The sequence below is a fragment of the Macaca fascicularis genome, chromosome 2 (assembly GCF_037993035.2).
Source record: "Macaca fascicularis isolate 582-1 chromosome 2, T2T-MFA8v1.1".
Classification (NCBI taxonomy): domain Eukaryota; kingdom Metazoa; phylum Chordata; class Mammalia; order Primates; family Cercopithecidae; genus Macaca; species Macaca fascicularis.
Window position 1 is genome coordinate 188,757,875 of NC_088376.1, and position 21,070 is coordinate 188,778,944.

Genomic DNA, 21,070 nt, shown 5'->3' on the forward strand with positions numbered 1-21,070 from the left:
TTAAGAACTCAGCAATTTCTATAAATGGTCTAGATTTATAGTTATATTTATTTAGGCCAAGAATGATGGTATTAGGGAGTTAAGTATTCCCTCAATGAAAAAGTTCATAGCAAAGAGGACAAACAGACCACTAGAAACGTTGTGTACTGTAACATTTGAATATCTTATTTTAGACTTGGCCATAGCAAACAACAATTTACTAATAAATTTGAAGTAAAGCTTTGATAGGTTGTATTGTGATGCTGAAAAAACATGGATGGACAAGAAATCAGTTCCAATTAAAGGTTAACTCTGTGGAAGAAAGGGAGGAGATGAATAGGGGGCAGGAAGTTTCAAGGATTTGTTACCTACTTATTAAAATTGAAATATGATGACTAAAGATTAAAATTTATAAAACCTGGCAGGCATATGGTACTTATTATATCTTCCTTTTGATTAAATAACAGTAAAAATATTTTTTGTTATATATACATAATATATAAGGAGTTATATAACATGTATATTTTTATATAAACAAAGAATTTTGTTGCCAAAATTTGTATGCAAAATTTGTTGCATAAATTTCTTCAAGACCCAGGTAAAATTACACCCCTTCTAAAATCCTCTTTCCTGATTCTTGTTAAAAATCTTAAAAATCATCTTTCAACTCTTGCATATTCAATCATTGTATTTTACACGCAATATTTCATCACCTAGATGCTATGTTACAAATAACAGGAGCTCAAAATGTGTAGATGAGAATGTGTAAGGGTTAGAATCTGCTGTAAGGCCCAGAGATTTACTGAGCATCATAGCTTCACAGACCTTGTGTCCTGTACTCAAGATGAAGGCTGCTCCCTATAGGCTAAATAAATTGCAACAGATTAAAATTTTTTAATGTTAAAAATTAAAATATAAAAGTACTAGAAAAAAGTATATGTGAATGTAATATTGGAATGCTGATGAACTTTCTAAACATTACACTGAAAAAGTAATATATCTGAATTTAAAATTTTTATTTAGTCTTATTGATTGATTGATTGATTGATTGAGACAGGGTTTCACTTTTTCGCCCAGGCTAGGCTGCAGTGGGGCAACCTTGGCTCACTGCAGCCTCCACCTCTGGGGCTCAAGCCATCCTCCTGCCTCAGCCCAAGTACCTCGGACTACAGGCACATGCCAGTACGTATGGCTAATTTTTAAAAAATTGTTTTGTAGGGATGGGGTCTCACTATATTGCCCAAGCTGATTTCAAACTCCTAGGCTCAAGCAATCTTCCCAAAGCACTAGGATTGCATGTGTGAGCCACCACACCCAGCCTGAATTCAAAAATTTTAAATGTTTATATATAAAAATCACAAAAATTTGAAAATATAACAAATGGAAAGAAAATACTTGCAACATTATACAACTGACCCTTGAACAACACACGTTTGAACTGCACAGTTCTACTTATACACAAATTTTTGTTTAATGAAAGTTACACGTGTGCCTTCCTCTCCTGCCTCTGCCCCCCTAGCCTCCATGTCCACCTCTTCTGCCTCTGCAATCCCTGAGACAGTAAGACCAACCCCTCTTCCTCTTTCTCCTCAGGCTACTCAAAGGGAAGAGGATAAGGATGGAGACCTTTATGATGATCCGCTTCTACTTAATAGTTAATACATTTTTTCTTCCATATATATATATATATATATATATATATTTTTTTTTTTTTTTTTTTTTTTTTGAGACAGAGTCTTGCTCTGTCGCCCAGGCTGGAGTGCAGTGGCACGATCTCGGCTCATTGCAACCTCCATCTCCCAGGTTCAAGTGATTCTCCTGCCTCAGCCTACCGAGTAGCTGGTATTTACAGGCACCCGCCACCGCGCCCAGCTAATTTTTGTATTTTTAATAGAGACAGGGTTTCTACCATGTTGGCCAGGCTAGTCTTGAACTCTTGACCTCAAGTAATCCGCCCACTTCGGCCTCCCAAAGTGCTGGGATTACAGGCCTGATTTTCCGCCCAGTCCCTTATGATTTTCTTAACATTTCCTTTCCTCTAACTTTAAGATAACAATAAATTATACATATAATATAAAAAATCTGTGGTAACTGACTATTCACGTTATCAGTAAGGTTTCTAGTCAACAGGAGGCTATTAGTAATTAAGTTTTTGGGAAGTCAAAAGTTATACGTGGATTTCTGACTGTGCTGGCAAGGCCGGGTTCAGTGCCCCTAAACCCTGTGTTGTTTAAGTGTCAATTGTACTACAGAGAAACAGTAGCTATGATAAACACTTAAAATTTCTTTTTAAAAATTCAGTAGGAAAACACACCTGCCCCAATAGAAAAAACATAACAGGAATCCAATGGACAATTGCTGAGAAAAACACAAATGTTCAAGGAAAAAAAAGCTAATCTTCCTAGTAATCAAAAACAACAACAACAACAACAACAAAAACAGAAACTCAAAGCGGAAAGGTTCCCCTGTAACCTGAAGAAGATGAAAAACTGATGACTCCTGATTTTCTCAGTGAAAAAGGCACTCCAATGCCCTGTTGGTAGGAGTAGAAACGGTGTTTTATTTTATTTTTTTAATCCTTTCTGAGGAGCAATTTGGTAACATATTTTTAAAAGACAAACTTAGGAACAATAAAAGTTTCAAGAGTTTACTTCCACATTCATTGATTCATGAATGGAGCCATACCAAACTGAACCAAAATTCATGAATGGGGCCATACCAAACCCCAAATAAGTGGGGTTCAGTACTCCACTAAGGGGGATCAAGCCTTAAACTTTTATAAGATCTTGACTCCTGACCTAGACTGGTGCCTTAACACTTGATCTCCGACTCCTGCCTTGTCCTTATCACACAAATCTAATCCCTGATTCCAATGTCTGGAATAATATGCTCACTAGGAGAGGATCTAAGTGAGGAGTGGTGGGTAAATACAATGGGTACAAAATATATTAAACAGATCTGCAAAGTAATCTCAAATATAATGTATTAATAACCATCATCATCTCTTTTACAAATTCACTCACATTTGTCAGGATATCTTCATAAAATATAAACATGAAGAGGAATCTTAATAAGAAATTCTACAGAAAACAAATACATAATAATCAAACAGGCAATTTCTGTTGAAAAAATAGAGAATACCATAAAAGCACAAAATTTTGTTTTTAAAATTAGCTTGCTCACCTCTCATTTATTCCAGTAAAATAAATGGAACTACTTGCTAATGTTATTTACGTAAGGATGACTATTACTAAGAAAAATCAAACTACATACAATATTTGGCAAATATTTATTCAGCCACTGTTATAAATCAGGCATTGAACAAAAGGACTTAGAAGATAGGTGTAATCCAACTTGTTTTCAAATCCTTTGACAGTTATCCAAATTGAGATGTTTACCTACGTCCTTTATATTAGACTATGATCTAGAACAGTAAGGTCCAGAAGAAATGTAATATAAGCCACATATACATTGAAATTCTCTAGTAATCTCATTTTTTAAAAAGTAAAAAAAAAGGTTAATTCTAATATATTATCTAATCTAACATATGCAAAAGTTATCATTTCAACATGTAATCAAACTTTTAACAGACTGATAAGATGCTGACTTTTTTGCATAATCTTTCAAAGCGCACTATGTATTAAACATACACTTACAGCATCTCAATTCAGACTAGCCACATTTCAAACGCTCAACAGCCACATGTAGCTCGTTGTTACCCTACCGGACAGGACAAATTTAGATGGTACTTACTAAAGAAGAAAATACAAGCTGGGTTATGCCGCTAAATTTTACTAATGCTTTATTAAGAAAATTCAATTATCTGTTCTACTTGGAAATCAATACATTCTCCTTTCTCTGAACTCTGTCTTTTCTTTAAACAAATCATTCCAGAGCGTATATACACAAAAGCTGCTAAGGAAAGCAAAGACTAAGAATGATGAATTAAATTGAACACTCCTTCGAATTACACGTTTTCACTGTTCTTAGATAAAAGAACGTAAGTTATATGCCTTCAATAGAAACCAAATACATTTCTTAAAAGCAGACACGATGGAAAATGAGGCGCCAACTATTAGGAATGACCCTCAAGTCTTAGTAGATACTTTGAAATTAGACCAGAATATAATTAAAACAAAAAAATCAGAATCTATACACCTAAAACCACTCTTTGACCTTTCTTTTCTTTTTTTTTTTTTTTTTTTTTTTTTTTTGAGACAGGGTTGCACTGTGTAACCCAGGCAGTGGAGCGATATCGGCTCACTGCAACCTCCGCCTCCCGGGCTCAAGTGATCCTACTGACTCAGCCTCCAGAGTAGCTGGGACTACAGGTGCGCGTCACCGCGCCGTTTATTTTATTGTAGAAACGGGGTTTCGCCATATTCCCCAGGCTGGTCTCGAATCCCAGAGCTCCAAAGATCCAACAGCCTCGGCCTCCCAAAGTGCTGGGATTACAGGCGTGAGCCACCAAATCCAGCCCATCTTTGACTTACAGAGTTGATCTTACCACTTATATTTAAAACATTCAAATTCAGTTAAGAGCTAATAATCAGGACGAATCTTTAGTTTCATTTAAAGTTACTTTTTTTCCAACCTAGACATGTATTTTCCATTATAATGTGTCAGTGTAGCTTTTCAGATTCATTCTTTAAAGGACAGTTCATTCTCTTGGCAAATATACTTAAAATGTTAACAATTGCTTTATCTTATCCTTGGCCCAATTCCAGACTAGAACTATGAAAAGTCAACATTATTTATATAACAAACACGAGGTTTCTTTACAGGTTAGGCCTCAGTTTCAAAAGCATCAATTTCACTGATTATTTCCTAAGACAGCACCTGGCACAAGGTATTGTCTTAATAAATATTTGTTGAATGAATGAATATCAAGTAACAGGTGCTAATTATTAACACTTCTAGCATTGCAAAATGAAATGTTAAAAAGTGGACCCTTTCAATTAAAATGTTTTACTAGAGACCGTATGAAAAGTGGAAGCTACATTACAGTTAAGAAAACACTATCCATCACTTGTTCTCATTGAATACAATATTTCTAAAGCACAGAGTATTATCACTCTCGTTTAATATTTAAGAAAGGTGGGGCCAAAATGGTTGAGTCATATAATTATTAAGTAGTGGAGCCAGATTTCAAGCCCACGTGCTCAAATACAACTGTGTGGGGGTGTGTGGAGGTGTAAGTTGGAATGGAATGTGCGCATATTATGAAAACTATATTCCATGTCCCCCTCTTTTTAAAAGAACTTCCAGTACAAAAGCTTCAGAAGAAAAACACACAACGGATAGTTTTCAATTCCACACACACACACATACACACACACACACTTTTTAACAAATTCAAACCTATTTAAAATATAACAACGATAAGCACTGTCAATCGTAACGTAAAGTGGACCAGACAGAAACGCTACATCCTCCAATCTCTCCCTCCCGGGACACCCTGGGAATGAAAGCATCCCTTGCGGCCTGGGACAGACTCTTGCAGGCGCGGGGAACAGGCGGCGCCCCGCCCCTGGGGCGCAGCCATCCCCAACCCCTAGGATCGCCGGGACAGCTGGCTCCAGCCTACCTGACGGGCTCCCGCCACCGCTTGAACCAACCGCAGCAACTGGCCATCAGACTGAACATCCCGGATCGCTCCTCCCGCCACTTCCCATCCGAGCCCGGAGCGGACACCGGCACCCCGCTCTTCCCCGGGGGTCTCCGCCACTCCGACACGCCCCTAAAGTGGATAAGTCGGAAGGAAAAGCCGGGAGGGAGGTCAAGGCGGCCAGTCAGAGCACTAAGCCCTGCTAACAGCGCCGGTCCGCGACGACTGCTCTCTTAGCCAAAAAACAGCCTGGCCAAAGACGCAGATACACCGTAGCCGAGTTAGCGGGACCCGGCTGAAGAAAAGCCCCGCGTCGACGTGCTGACGTTACTTCGAGGCGCGTAAGGCGTTCCCCAGGAAACGCCCGTACTGCACTCCTCCAATCATCGGTTGAGGTCCTGCGGTGGAGGCCTCTGAGTGGCTGAAGAGTCCTGGCTACCCGCCCCTGCGGGAGACCAGGAAAGGTGAAAGGGGAGTACTCTAGAAGAAGGAGGCGGAGCTCGAGGTAGCTAGTTCTCGTAACTAGGCAACCGGAGCGTCCGGAGATAAGCTGGAGGATCCAGGACAAATCTCCAGAAAGGCCTATCTTTATACCTATACAAAATGTGTTGCCAATCCATGGTGCTGTTCCTTTTCTTTCTCCAGTGTCCCCAACTGAGATTCAGAGATCTCAGGTCTTGTACATGGGTTTTCTCTTTTTCTTTCTTTTCTTTCTTTTTCTTTTTCTCTTTTTTTTTTATTTTTTGTTTGTTTGTTTGTTTGTTTTTGCGCAGGGATGGGAACCCTCCAGGATTCTGGCCAACTTAGGCAGCATAACTACAGGAACAACACACTGGGGCAATTCTTATAAGTTAAAGACAAGGGGGAAATTCGCTTGCTAAATTTTCTCAATAGGTCAGATAAGAGTGAAGCCTTAATCTCTAAAATATTTATCACTGTTACATATGTGAAATGGAATTGTATGATATTTGTTGTAGGGGGGACTGTGATTACAAAAGAAAAATGCATTTGTTGTAGAAAATGTGAAAAATACTAAAAAGAAACAAGATGAAGAAAATGAGATCTCACAGGACCTCTCAAAGATAACCATTTGGGGCCAGCGCGGTGGCTCACTCCTGTAATCCCAGCACCTTGGGAGGCCGAGGCGGGCGGATTACGAGACCAGGCGATCCAGACCATCCTGGCTAACACGATGAAACTCCGTATCTACTAAAAATACAAAAAAAAAAAAAAAAAAAAAAAAAAAAAAAGAAAGAAAGAAAGAAAAATTAGCCGGGTGTGGTGGCACGCGCCTGTAGTTCCACTACGCGGGAGGCTGAAGCAGGGGAATCGCTTGAACCCGGGAGGCGGAGGTTGCAGTGAGATGAGATCTCGCCACTGCACTCCAGCCTGGACAACAGAGCGAGACTCCATCTCAACAATAAATAAATAAATAAATAAATAAATAAATAAATAACCATTTGATGTATGTTTGTTTCGGGATTTTTAGGTACATAAATTGCTGGCTATTTGATTTCTGCAAGATGAAGATTATTATCTCTTGACTATTTTGTAATGGTTTATTTTTTAAAGAGGAATGTAATATTTGCATTTCTTTTATATTCTTTGGAGAATAAGAAATGACAAGGAAATTTCTGTAGGGAAAAAAATTATGCACAATATGTAGGGATCTGTGTGTCCATTTTCTACTTAAATAAATATTATCAAATCCTGATAAAAGGATAGAAGGCACTGAGAATCCCAGTGTATTCATGGGGAATATAATGATTTGAAACTAAGATAGATATAGATTTTAAATTACTCTCTGTCCTTTACTAACTCATGTAACTTTGTTTTGTTTTGTTCTGTTTTTGAGACAGAGTCTCCCTCTGTCACCCCGGCAGGGGTGCAGTGGCATGATCTCCACTCACTGCAACCTCTGCCTCCTGGGGTCAAGTGATCCTCCCGCCTCAGCCTCCCAAGTAGCTGGGACTACAGATGTGTGCCATCATGCCCAGCTGATTTTTGTATTTTTTTGTAGAAATGGGGTTTCATCATGCTGCCCAGGCTGGTCTCGAACTCCTGGCCTCAAATGATGCACCTGCCTCAAAGTGCTGGGATTACAGGCATGAGCCATGGCACCCAGCCTCATGTAATTTTAATTCAAATTTATATACATCTCATACAGCTTGCTGTCTCCAAAATACTGTGCCTTATGGGGAACAAAGGGAGTGATACCTTCTCTTCTCATCTTAATAGTCACAGCCAACACTCATATAACAAAAAGATAGAATAGCAAGAGAAAAGCATAACAAATTTATTTAATCCAAGTTTTATGTGACATGGGAGCCTTGCAAATGGAGATGCAAAGATACGGGGAAAACTACCCATTTTTACACTTGGGTTCGATGAAGAATGAAAAGCCATGTAGAACTCTTATTGGTCAAAAAGGATATGCCCTAATAAGAAGAGACTATGTGAAGAAACTCAGCAAGTCCTGTCTGTTCAGATTCCTCTCGACCTAACTGTTCAGCATTGCTTCTTCCAAGGTCTGGGTTAGGACGCTTTCTAGAATGGGAGTCTTAAGACGTACTATCAAACAATGCAGGTCAAAGAATTTATTTATGGGCAGGTCTTTCACGGAAAGGAAGAAGGTTAGAGTAATATTTTGGGGTTTGTGGCTGGCTTTGGGGAAAGGGGGTTGTGGTTTCTGTAACTGCACCTGGAAAAAGAGGAATTATAGTTTCTATGGCTTGCTTAGGGGGAGAATGAGGTGCAAGAGATGGGGAACAGAAAGTTAGAGACAGAAACTTTGCTTCCAAGGCCTTTATTTTGGGATAACTTTTTCTGAGCTCCAACAACCCTATCTATAACATGGAAATTAAAATACCTACTTTGCCAGGTTGCTAAGATGGTGAAATGAGAGAAATGAAGCTTAAGTGTAATTTCCGATAAACAATAGATAGCAGATTTTAAAGTTGGTGTCCCCTGTCCCATAAACACTTATGGTATGTTTCCTCCTACCTCCAAATATCCATGGTGGGAGATAGGAGAGCAGGACAGGATGAGACTGCAATGCTCCCTTAACTCCAAGCCAATTTAGGACTGTTTCTGCTGATTCTACTTTCATGACTCGCTTTCTTAAACTAGTGTCTTGCAAACCCTAAAGTTATATTGTTTGTATTCACTCTTTGATCCATTTACTATGATTGGGTTTCTGTCCCATCTAACTACTGAAAACGTATTTTTTGATATAATTTATATCTTCCTAATTACCAAATCAGCTCTCTTTTCTATTATTTAATATATACAATATAGTTAACTTTTCTAAAACTGTTTCCTATCTTGGTCTTTCACAGTTATGCCCTGCACTGCCCTACCCTGGTTCTCTTCTTCATTTTTTAAATTTAGTATGGACCGCTTCATGAATTTGCATCTCATCCTTGCGCAGGGGCCATGCTAATCTTCTCTGTATTGTTCCAATTGTAGTACATGTGCTGCCGAAGTGAGCACTACCCCTGGTTCTCTTCTGAGCTCCCTGGCCATTCCTCCTCTGGCTTTCTGTATGTAACCTCTAAGATAGGACCTTTTCCCTCTGCTTTTCTTTTTTAAAACATGTTCTCTTGTGGAAATTGATTATTACTTCTGTGACTGAAGGGTCTTGCGATGTGTATGTTTCTTGAGCATTTTTGGAACCATACTCAGTACTGTTTTTTACAAATATATACTCAACACCAGTTTTGCAGTAAATTCTCATTTGTCTTCATCCAGAGTTTCTTAGAAACTACCATTTTAAACAAAATAGCATATAATAAAACCAATTTTACCATAGACAAATTGATATAAACCAGAATTAAGTTCCTATGGTACATTTCTGGTCACAAAAACATCACGAAACTTCAAAATAAAGATGAAAACCCTAGCAATAGTAAACGTTGAAATAAATGTGAGCTATACATACATTTAAGAAAGATTAATGACAACTAAGATAATTATTTGTCCACTTATTCCAGTTCAGGGACATAGGTGGCATCTCAGGGTAAAAGGTGAGGACTAGCCCTCGACAGGACACCATTCTATCACAGGGTGCTCTCATACACGCCCACACTCAGACTGGGACAGGTTATACATACCAATTCACCTAACATGCACATCTTTCAGATGTGGGAGGAAGCTGGAGCACCTGGAGAAAACCCATGCAGACGTGGGGAGAACATGCATACTCCATACACACAGTCGCCTGGGCCAGTAATTCATTTTATTTTTCTCAGCCATGTCATAATGAAACAATACTATTAAAGCACCTGCTCTACTTCTTGCCTTCCCCAGTTCTGCTAGTGATAACATTACCGAGCATTCCTGGTGCCAACATGCAGTCCCTTAGCAAAGCTGACTCTTAGTTTTTGAATATCTTAAGTGGTTTTGTAGCCATAAGTGCTGCTCACCATGTCTAGTTCTCTTTCCTTACAGGTACATGAAATAACAGATATTCCCACCCTCTTCAAGTCAGGCATACCTCATGCCTTGCTTTGTCTAATGAAATGGAAGTGGTATGTCACTTCTTGGTAAAACTATTTAAGAGCTGGGGCACAATTCTCAATGTTCTCTCTTTTCTTGCAATGGTAATTGTAGAAGACTATGTTGACTTTGAGAGACTGTAAAATCAAAGCAGTATGAATTGCTGAGTTAACACATGGAAGATAGTTACCTGGAAAGTCATGCAGACTTGTAGTAGACTTCCAATGAGCAAGAAATAAACACTTGTTATCTAAAACACTAATTTTCTGGCTTTTTAGTGTGTAATCTGGTTTATTCTGAATGATGAAAAGAGTTATGCTGCTATGATTCTAGTTAACATTGTCATTTCAGGATAATTGTTGACATTTTGGCATAAATATTCCCAGGCACACATTGTTGAATTAAACTGAATGAAATGTTTACGTACCAGTCGCTGTTCTAAGCACTAATAATATAGTTGTGAACAAAACCTTTAAAAATTCCTGCCCTAATGAATCTTACATTCTACTGGTGAAGACAGATGAAGTGGATAATAAATATAAATAATAAGTAAATTAGACACTATGTTGGTAGAAGATGATATGGAGAAGTGTAAAACTGGATAAAATGATGGCATTAAGATTATGAATGAGATTAGATTAAAAGTTAAATTTTGGACAACTTTTAATTGTATATTAAGGTCTGTATCAAAACCAAAGTTTGGCTAAATGAGATTACCAAGTGTCAATTCATATTGAGCTAAAGCCAGATATCACTTTCACAAAGTTCACTTCTGAGATTAATTAAAAACCCAGAATTTTATCCAAAGACATATTATCAAATTGTATATTAATAGATTCCAGATGGTTTTACAAAGTTTGACATTATAATGCAGGACACATAATTTTCAGTGCTGATAATTATTACTGGCAGTGTGATGAAATTTGTGGTGTTAAAAAGATATTCAGGCCTGGAGAAGTGGCTCACCCCTATAATCACAAAGCTTTAGGAGGCCAAGGCAAGAGGACTACTTGAGGTCAGGAGTTCCAGACCAGCCTGGGCAACACAGCAAGATACCATCTCTACCAAAAAAAAAAAAAAAAAAATTAAAAATTAGCCTGGCAGAGTGGTGTGTGACTGTAGTCCTAGGTACTCAGGAGACTGAGGCAGGAGGATTGTTTGCGCCCAGAAGTTTGAGGCTGCAGTGAGCTATGATTACACCACTGCACTCCAGTCTGGGCAACCCAGTGAGACCCTGTCTCACATAAATAAATAAATAAGGCCAGGTGCGGTGGTTCACGCCTGTAATCCCAGCACTTTGGGAGGCCGAGGCAGGTGGATCCCTTGTGGTCAGGAGTTCAGAACCAGCCTGGCCAACATGGTGAAACTCTGTCTCTACTAAAAATACAAAAAAACTAGCCAGGCATGGTGGCGGTTGCCTGTAATCCCAGTTACTCAGGAGGCTGAGACCGGAGAATGACTTGAACCCGGGAGGTGGAGGTTGCAGTGATCCGAAATTGGGCCACTGCACTGCATCCTGGGCGACAGAGTGAGACTCTGTCTCAAAAAAAAAAAAAAAAAAAAATTAAATTAATAAATAGGTAGATGTATAGATATTCACTTTCAACTGAAGTCTTTAGAGGAGCAAGATTTTTTTTAAGGCAGATTATTCTAATATTCTCTTCTTTTCTTCATATTCTTTATAATTTTTGTATGCCTGTATGGCATACAAGACCAAAAAAAACATATGATCAAAATGACCCCATTTACTTTTACTATCACCATAGTTCTTCCTAAAGTCCTCATTGAGTTCCAGGTTTTGGTTAATATTTTCAGGGACAAGTCAGTGTCTCACTATTTCTCCTTTTGAACCTAGCGATCCTGTCCTCTTGAACCCTGGAAGTTCTCTTGACCAGTCAGAGAACTGCGTTCCCCACCCCTTCCCCTTCGGAAACTTCACACTGTGGAGGAAAGGAACGAAAAGCAGCAACTAGGGGGCTGGTGAGGAAGGATGTCTCGGCAGTGTTTACTAGGCCTCCAACACTAGAGCCCATCCCCCAGCTCCGAAAAGCTTCCTGGAAATGTCCTTGTTATCACTTCCCCTCTCGGGCTGGGGGCTGGGAGCGGGCGGTCCCCTCCGCCCCCGGCTGTTCCGCCGAGGCTCGCTGGGTCGCAGGCGCCGCCGCGCAGCACTGCTCAGACCGAGGCGCACAAGCTCGCAGCTCCGCGGCGCCCAGCGCTCCGGTCCCCGCCGCGACGCGCCACCGTCCCCGCCCGCGCCTCCGCGCGCTTCGAAATGAGGGTCCTGGGTGGGCGCTGCGGGGCGCTGCTGGCGTATCTCCTCCTAGTGCTTCCCGTCTCAGAGGCAAACTGTGAGTAATCAGTAGCGTCTCTTCTCCCTTCCCTAGCATTGTCGACTGAACTACCTGCCCTGGTTAGTAGGATTTTCTTCTCTAGAACTGCAGCCTCCTAGAAAGTTTCCAGTAAGTACCGACAGACACCCAGCGCATGAAACAGCCGTGGATAGAGCAAACAGTGTGATGGTGGGGCAGGATCACTATCTGCACAGTTGCGAGAATGTATTGCCTACAGTACAGATGTAAGAACCTAGTTGACACTAAGTATCAATGGAGGGATGAGAACACCTGCCCGTTTCCCTTCAAAGCTGAAGTTCCCAGTCAGGATGAGCAGATTCTAGTATATGAGTAGGGAAGAAAAGGTAACACACTGTGTTTTCCCTTTGTCCAGGCGCCTGCCCCCAACCTGCACCGGTCTCCTGAAACCTACCTCCCTTTTGCAATTTCTGGACTTTGAGCTTGGTTTGCTTGTCTCATATTAACGACCTGTTTTAGGATGACTGAGAGTTTGTATAGCAGTAGGTATATGTCACTTTCTAACCCTGAAATCAAAAGGACTGTTAAATACTGTATTCTATTTCTCAGATCGTTTGTACTGAGGATTTTTTAACACTATGTGCCACTGATCTGAGGTGGTGGCATGAATTCTTTATCTTTGTGTTTCAGGTTCTTTACGTCTTTATGCCCGGGTTCAAGACAGGATATTAAGTTTTCTCTGAAAAATATATAACGAATAGCAAGGCAATTAGTACCTTTTAGTGGTCAGTTAATTTGTTTTCTAAAGTTGTAAGCGTGTTTGTTGAATAAAAATGCCTTTTTATTTGTTTGAGAGGGACTGCTCTGCTGCCCAGGCTGGAGGGCAGTGACTCCATCTCCACTCACTGCAACCTCCGCCTCCGGGTTCAAGTGATACTCATGCCTCAGCCTCCAGAGCAGCTGGGATTACAGGTGCCTGCCTGAACACCCAGCTAATATTTTTTTTTTTTTTTTTTTTTGTATTTTTACTAGAGACGGGGTTTCACCATGTTGGCCAGGCTGGTCTCAAACTCCTGACCTCAGGTGATCCACCCGCCTCGGCCTCCCAAAATCCTGGGATTACAGGCATGAGCCACCACGCCTGGCCAAAAATGCCTTCTTGTTTTATGTTTTATTTTTAGGGATTGGAACGGGAGTGAGAACTCTAAATTACAAATAACTTTTAGGAGCCTAGAGCCCCAAAGTAAACTTTTCGAAGATGGAAATTTCTAGAGAATTATATATCAATTTGCTAACATTCCACTAGTTTCTATTAGTCATCAGGATGAATGCAGTACTTTAAAAATCTAACTTGGGACTAAAACATTATTTTTTGAACTTACACTAAAGAGCTACAACTGCAAAACTTCAGCATTCAAACCCCTATCATTAAGCCAATTTGTAACTCCAGGTGCTTATTACCTATATAGTTCATCAGGACAATTAAATATTTGCTTCCTAGCTAGTGTTTTGGAGAGGAGAAAGGCAAAGTAGCTTGCCACACTTAACTCCTTGTCATCATAGAAATTTGCTAGGCCTTTTCTTTTTGTAGAGATTGTTACATTTTGACTGAATCTAGGCAGAGGTAAAAATTATATGGGTTTGTGTGTGTGTATTATATAGAAACATATGCAGAATTACACTTGTTATATATATAAACACTGATAGAGCAGACAAATTAATTCTTCAAGTATATCACATAAAGAATAATTGGCCCCATAATGCCTTCAGTTAAAAAGTTTTTGATTGCTTAATTGGATTAAAAGTCATCTGTGGTTTACTAAAGAGGAAATTTAGATATCGATGTGATGTTTTTAATCCATATGATTTAATTTTACTTTATTTTTACTTATTTACTTGTTTTTTGAGACGGTCTGGCTCTGTCACTAAGTCTGGAGTGCAGTGGCATGATCACAGCTCACTGCAACCTCCGCCTCCCGGGCTCATGGGATCCTCCCAGCTCAGCCTCCTGAGTAGCTGGAACAACAGGCATCTGGCACCATGCCCAGCTAATTTGTGTGTGTGTCTGTGTGTATTTTTTTTTTTTTTTTTGGTAGAGTTGGTGTTTTGCCATGTTGCCTAGCCTGGTCTTGAACTCCTGAGTTCAAGCGGCCTGCCTACTTTGGCTGGCCAAAGTGCTGAGATTACAGGTGAGAGTCACCGCGCCCAGCCTCTAAATGATTTTAAATTTGAGATATAATTAGAGTTATAAATATTTTATTTGTAATTCATTGTGTAGTCCCTTACTTAGAATTATTTATTTATTTATTTAGAGATGGAGTCTCACCCTGTTGCCCAGGCTGGAGTGCAGGAGTGCAGTGGTATGATCCCAGCTCACTGCAACCTCCACGTTCTGGGTAGCTGGTATTACAGTCATCCTCCCACCTCAGCCTCCCAAGTAGCTGGTATTATAGGCATGTACCACCACACCCAGCGAATTTTTGTATTTTTTGTAGAGACAGGGTTTCACCATGTTGGCCAAGCTGGTCTTGAACTCCTGACCTCCAGTGATGGTCTTGAACTCCTGACCTCCAGTGATGATCTTGAACTCCTGACCTCCAGTGATCCTGCTGCCTTGGCCTCCCAAAGTGCTGGGATTACAGGTGTGAGCCACCACACCCAGCCTATAATTCATTGTTTAGGCCATAGAAAGCTATGGACCATTAAAAAAAATATTTTTGTGATTAAAAAAAGTCTCGCTATCTTGCCCAGACTGGAGTGCAGTGACTATTCACAGGTACTACAGCTTTGAACTCCTGACCTCAAGCAATCCTCCAATCAGCCTCCTGAGTATCTGGGACTATAGGTATGCACCACCATGGCTGGCTTATAGTTGTGATTTAAAGAAAAACATTTACAAATCATAGTTTTATTTTAGGAATAGTTATTAGAAATAATCTAATTCAACTTATTTGTTTAAAAATAAAAAAAGAAATTGTTCAGAGATATTAACTAATTTTCCAGACTACATATAATATATATACATACATATATGTATCAGAGAGAGGGATGAGAATCTCTCTATTTAACATATATACTGTCACCCAGTCATGGGTGCTCACGCCTGTAATCCCAGCACTTTGGGAGACTGAGGAGGAAGGATCGCATGAAGCCAGGAGTTCAAGACCAGCCTGAGCAACATAGTGAGACCCTGTCTCTATAAAAGACATTAAAAAAAAAAAAATTAGCCGGATGTGTTGGTACACACTTGTAGGCCCAGCTCCTCAGGGGTCTAAGGTGGGAGGGTCACTTCAGCCCAGGAGGTTGAGGTTGCAGTGAGCATGATTATGCCACTGCGCTCCAGCCTGGGTGATAGAGTGAGATCCTGTCTCCAAAAATAATGAAAATAAAATAGATACTGTCTACATATTTTAATCATTTCCCACTTAAGGCATGTGGTGAGGGGAAATAGGAGAAAGAGGATGTCCCTTTGGTCTTATCTAGACTGCCACCCTGGGTGAGTGCAGGCTACTCTAGACACTACTGACTCATATTTTCCCCCTCTTTTGTACCCTTTTCTTTCCTTCTCTAACTATTCCGTTTACTATGTACGAAGCCTTGTCTTTTCTTAAATTATCTTCACTAAAAAGTCCAAAATGTTGCGCTGATGGAGAGATTTTATCAAGGTTAGATTATAGTTGGAGTTTGTGCTGGCAGAGTTAGAAACAATTTCTAATGTACAGCAATACAACATCAAACCCTATGCCATATTCTCCTACTATTAATTCGATGCTAAGAAACAATAGGCCTTTTCTGTTCACCAAGTTTATATCTTTGCAGCTTGAGGGATCTATATACATACTTAAACCTTCAAAATATTATGCCTGATAATACAGTATTCTTTGCCTATAAGCAACAGTAATGAACTCTGGCTAACTAAAGGAAAGAAAAAAGGAAAAGGAAAAAGAATGGAAGGAAGGAAGGAGCCGTTGAATAATTTATTGGAAGGCTACTGAATGGCTAGCTGAACAACCAGGCCTACAGAAGCCAGGAATGTGAACATTTAGGTGATCTATACAGTGGGAACTCATGTGACAGTACTTTAGGAGCTGCCAATCAGATGACTCAATTCTGTCTTCCAGTCCTGTGTGTCTCTGAACAGTTCAAATTCCTAGGAGACCCTGATCATTTTGGCTTAGCCTGGCACTGGAGTCCTGTGATTGACAGCTCACTAGAATTGCATAGAGTGATGGAAGAACAGTTCCCACAAAAGAATGGATGCTGGGAAGGACACAGAAATAAGAAAAGTCTACATATTCTAATTATTGGCTGTCTAACATATACACTTGCCCTTCTTTCCATACACACCATTTGAAAATATTTATCTAATATAATGCAAATGACTACTGCACAGAGAAAGAACCCTTCCCTCGATTGGTTCCAGGCACCACATCCAGAGAGGAAGGCTTGAGGCTCCCATTTCCTAGGTATCATCGAGTGATGACCATGATTCCTGTATTTCTGTGCTAAGATTTATGGGTAAAATGATACATTATAGTGTACCAATACATCTTATATGCAAAAAAAAAAAAAGAAAAAGAAAAAGAAATAAAGAAAACAAAAGCAAAAAAAAAACCAAAAATGTAGGCAAGGGAATGCAGGTAATGGATTTAGGGCTTGCCTGTCTCCCATTGGTTGCAAGCATGAGCTGGTATTTATGACTGTTTCCCTATCCATTTCGTAGCTCTCTTGCCCTCAGGATGCAAGGGCCTCGTGTTTGTGTTTGCTCAATAAGATGAACCATAGCATAATCAGGAAGAATCTGAGCCCTTATTGTCCCTACCTGTGGATGGTCCATCCATTGTTTCTTTTCCTATATCACCTGTGGACAGTAGTCATCCTGGAGGGGTTTCACACCTAACCCTGATTAGTGTCTGGCAACAACACTATTTTGCCTGGATTATTGTCTTCCTTTTAACATAATCCTCTTATTATTGTTTTTGTTTGTTTGGTTGGTTGGTTGGTTTTTTTTTTTTGGTTTTTTTTTTTTTTTTTTTTTTTCCCCCCAGCAGGTAAAGAGCTTCAAATGGCAACACAGCAGTCTTAGCTTGTAATTCAGTGGAAAATATGTTAGGTTCCCTAGTGAATGTATTCCTTGGAGACCATTCTTGGTTTCCAAATTTGTAGGTGAGCAGAATGCAGTTGTGAGGACAGAATGTAAAAAATTTGAGATTAGGTAACTGTATTAGTCCCCTAGGACTGCCATAATAAAATACCACAAAGTGGGTGGTTTAAACAACAGAAAGTTATGGTCTCAGGATTTTGAAGTCTAGAAGTCCAAAATCAAGGTATCAGGAAGGTTGGTTTTTTCTGAGGGCTGTGAGAGGAGAATATGTTTCATGCTTTCTGCTAGCTCCTGGTAACCTCAGATGTTCCTTGGCTCTTGGGTGGCATTATTCCTGTGTCTTCACATCGTTTTCCCTCTGTACATGTCTGTCTCTGTGCCCACATTTCCCCTTTTTATAAGGGCACAAGCCTCACTGGATTAAGGCCTACCCTAATGACTTCATCTTAATTTGATCATCTGCAAAGACCCTATTTTATAATAAAGTCATATTTACAGGTACGAGGGGATTAGGACTTCAGCATCTTTTGGGGTCAGCCCATAACAGTCATTAAACATCATATCATGACATGTACTTCTTTCCTTTTTCTTTTTATTCCTGATCTGTGTATTTCGGCTTTAGTAAAATAGCGCTGTATTTTATTTTATTTTATTTTAAGCCAGTCAAATTTGCCAGTTGGGGGTTACTGATACTAATATTAAGAAGCTCTGATAACTCAGTACTATTGGACCAACCTACAATCTTTTTTTTTTTTTTTTTTTTTTTTTTTGAGACAGGGCCTCATTCTGTTGCATGGGCTGGACGAGTGCAGTAGCACAATCATGTCACACTGTAGCCTTGACCTCCCGGGTTCAAGTGATCCTCCCACCTCAGCCGCCCAAATAGCTGGGACTATAGATGCATGCCATTACCAGCTAATGTTCTTTTTGATTTTTTTTTTTTTTTTTTTTGAGACGGAGTCTCGCTCTGTCGCCCAGGCTGGAGTGCAGTGGCCGGATCTCAGCTCACTGCAAGCTCCAAGCTCCGCCTTCCGGGTTTACGCCATTCTCCTGCCTCAGCCTCCCGAGTAGCTGGGACTACAGGTGCCCGCCACCTCGCCCGGCTAGGTTTTTGTTTTTGTTTTTTTTTTTTGGTAGAGACAGGGTTTCACCGGGTTAGCCAGGATGGTCTCGATCTCCTGACCTCGTGATCCGCCCGTCTCGGCCTCCCAAAGTGCTGGGATTATAGGCTTGAGTCACTGCGCCCGGCCCTTTTTGATTTTTAATAGAGATGAGATATTGCTATGTTTCCCAGGCTGATCTTGAACTCCTGGACTCAAGGGATTCTCTGGCCTCAGCTTTCCAAAGTGCTGGGATTACAGGCGTGAGCCACTATGCCCAGATAGCACTATATTTTAATGATTGCTGGTACAGAGAACATACCACATTTTTAAAAACCATATTTTGAAAGATAGTGTTGTCTTACAACAACAAAGATAGTTGTAGTGTTGTCTTACAACAACAAAGATAGTTGTGTCTTACAGTGAGTGAGCCCTCAATAATTGGTCAGTTCATCATTCCGTAAGGTTAGCTCCTTCCAGATATTAGGATATACAGTAAGGCCAAGGAAAACTAAAATCATTCCACTGATTTGTTTTCTTAATTGTGGTGTTAATTCCTTAGATGTAGTGTCGTGTGGCTTAGCATAAAGCATTGAATAAGTCTACCAATAGTTGTGCTGACAGAAAAATAAAATCCCAGAAAGTGTGTCTACCTATGCTGCTCCTCCATGATGGAAGAGCCCTTCTTAATCAACAATCCACCAGATATCTGATTGAACTTTGTAATACGTTCAACTTTCAGCAGCTCAAGGAATAGCAATCCTGCAGACAAACTTGGTGTTTTTACTTTGATAGCGAGAGTCTGGGTGGGCCCTAGTGAAGGAAAGTTCATTTGGCAGATCCAGTGTGGCCAATGTGTAGCCTCCATCCTTGCCACTGTGACTGCCTTTTTAAATAAACATTGGATAAACATTAGACTGAGGGCATCCCGAAGGCCATATGTGGCCTATAAACTTCTGTGTTTGGCCCTCATACATATCAAAAATTGGAACACTTCATGTCAACATCTGGTTTTATGGCTTCTCTTGAAAAACAAAGGAATATCTGACAACACTGGCCCACATCCCAACATGGTAAGATTCAGCTCAAGCTGATTGTGAGCTGCCTTCTTCTCTTTTTTTGTTGAAACAGAGTCTCGCTCTATCACCCTACCTCAACCTCCCGAGTGGCTGGGACTACAGGCTGTGCTACCACGCCCAACTAATTTTTGCATTTTTAGTAGAGATGGGGTTCCACCATGTTGGCCAGGCTGGTCTTGAACTCCTGACATTGTGATCCGCCTGCCTTGGCCTCCCCAAATGCTGCGATTACAGGTGTGGTGAGCTGCCTTCTTTAGATAGAATGTGACCTCTTCAGTTTACCACAATGCTGAGCATCTCCCATTGTCTTTAATCAAATTATCTTCCTTCCAAATTATGCTGCCTACTGGACAGTTAGAATTTTTAGTCTGTGATCCTTGCACCAGATAGACTTGAGAGGAAACATAACTGACGGTCATTAAGTAGGTCATTCTGACCTCATTATTATTAAGAACTTCTCTGGTGTGGGGCTGTCTTGTGAATGTTCATCTGGAACACAAACATTCTCATCTCTGGGACAATTCTTGCTTGAACTTCATCCCTAAGCCTGTGATCTACCTCTTTACAAGTCATTGAACCTCTGGAAAGACCATTTGCAACCATCTCAGGCAATTTCTCATTGTAGGCAAGGTGAACAATGAGAAATTCCACTTATATGTCTGCCCATAGTGAGGGTTTTGCTTCTCCAGTGCCTCTCAGGACCGCCCCTGAGAGAGGTTAGTTTGTTAGTTTTTGGCTGTAGCTTTATAGGAGGTCTATATCTGGCTCATGTTGGTATACCACAGAGAAGCATCTGTTGATATGGTTAGGTCTACATCTGGCTCATGTTGGTATACCACTGAGAAGCATCTGTTGATATGGTTAGGATGTTTTGTCCCCTCCATATCTCATGTTGAAAAGTGACCTCTGGCCAGGCACAGTGGCTCATGCCTGTAATCCCAGCACTTTAGCACTTTGGGAGGCCAAGGTGGGTGGATCACTTCAGGCCGGCAGTTTGGGATCAGCCTGGCCAACATGATGAAACCCTGTCTTTACTAAGAACACAAAAATTAACTGGACATGGTGGTGTACACCTGTAATTCCAGCTACTCAGGAGGCTGAGGCAGAAGAATCGCTGGGACCTGGGAGGTGTAGGCTGCAGTGAGTTGAGATCATGCCACTGCACTCCAGCCTTGGTGACGGAACAAGACTCTATAAAAAACAATAAATAAAAAAGAAAAGAAAGAAAAGAAAAGTATCGGGGGAACCTGCCCCCAATATTTCAATGTAGGTTCTTTCTATTTTCTGTAAGTGTCGGCCAGCTGAGAAATAAAGAGAAAGAGTATAAAGAGAGGAATTTTACAGCTGGGCCACCAGGGGTGACATCACATATCAGTAGAACCGTGATGCCC

General features: G+C 40.5%; 2 protein-coding genes and 1 non-coding gene across 13 annotated transcripts in view; 1 reads left to right on the forward strand and 2 right to left on the reverse strand.

Moving 5' to 3' along the window:
• The window catches only part of ARL13B (ARF like GTPase 13B), a 71,351-nt gene extending 65,457 nt beyond the window's left edge, over positions 1-5,894 (reverse strand). For all 11 annotated transcript variants that reach the window (XR_012431757.1, XM_005548383.3, XM_065539286.1 and 8 more), the window contains exon 1: positions 5,567-5,894. Coding sequence is in view for 5 of the 11 variants with exons in the window: in XM_005548383.3 (XP_005548440.1) it covers positions 5,567-5,625 (59 nt within the window). In the remaining 6 variants the exon portion in view is untranslated. The remainder of the gene's footprint in view (positions 1-5,566) is intronic.
• Positions 5,895-8,972: 3,078 nt separating this feature from the next.
• Positions 8,973-9,079, reverse strand: LOC123571961 (U6 spliceosomal RNA). The gene has a single exon (XR_006696319.2). It is a non-coding gene; the product is annotated as a U6 spliceosomal RNA (small nuclear RNA).
• A 3,133-nt stretch (positions 9,080-12,212) lies between these two features.
• Positions 12,213-21,070, forward strand: part of PROS1 (protein S) — a 101,027-nt gene continuing 92,169 nt past the window's right edge. The window contains exon 1 of the mRNA XM_005548385.4: positions 12,213-12,435. Coding sequence (XP_005548442.2) covers positions 12,360-12,435 — 76 coding nt within the window. The 5' untranslated portion in view covers positions 12,213-12,359. The remainder of the gene's footprint in view (positions 12,436-21,070) is intronic.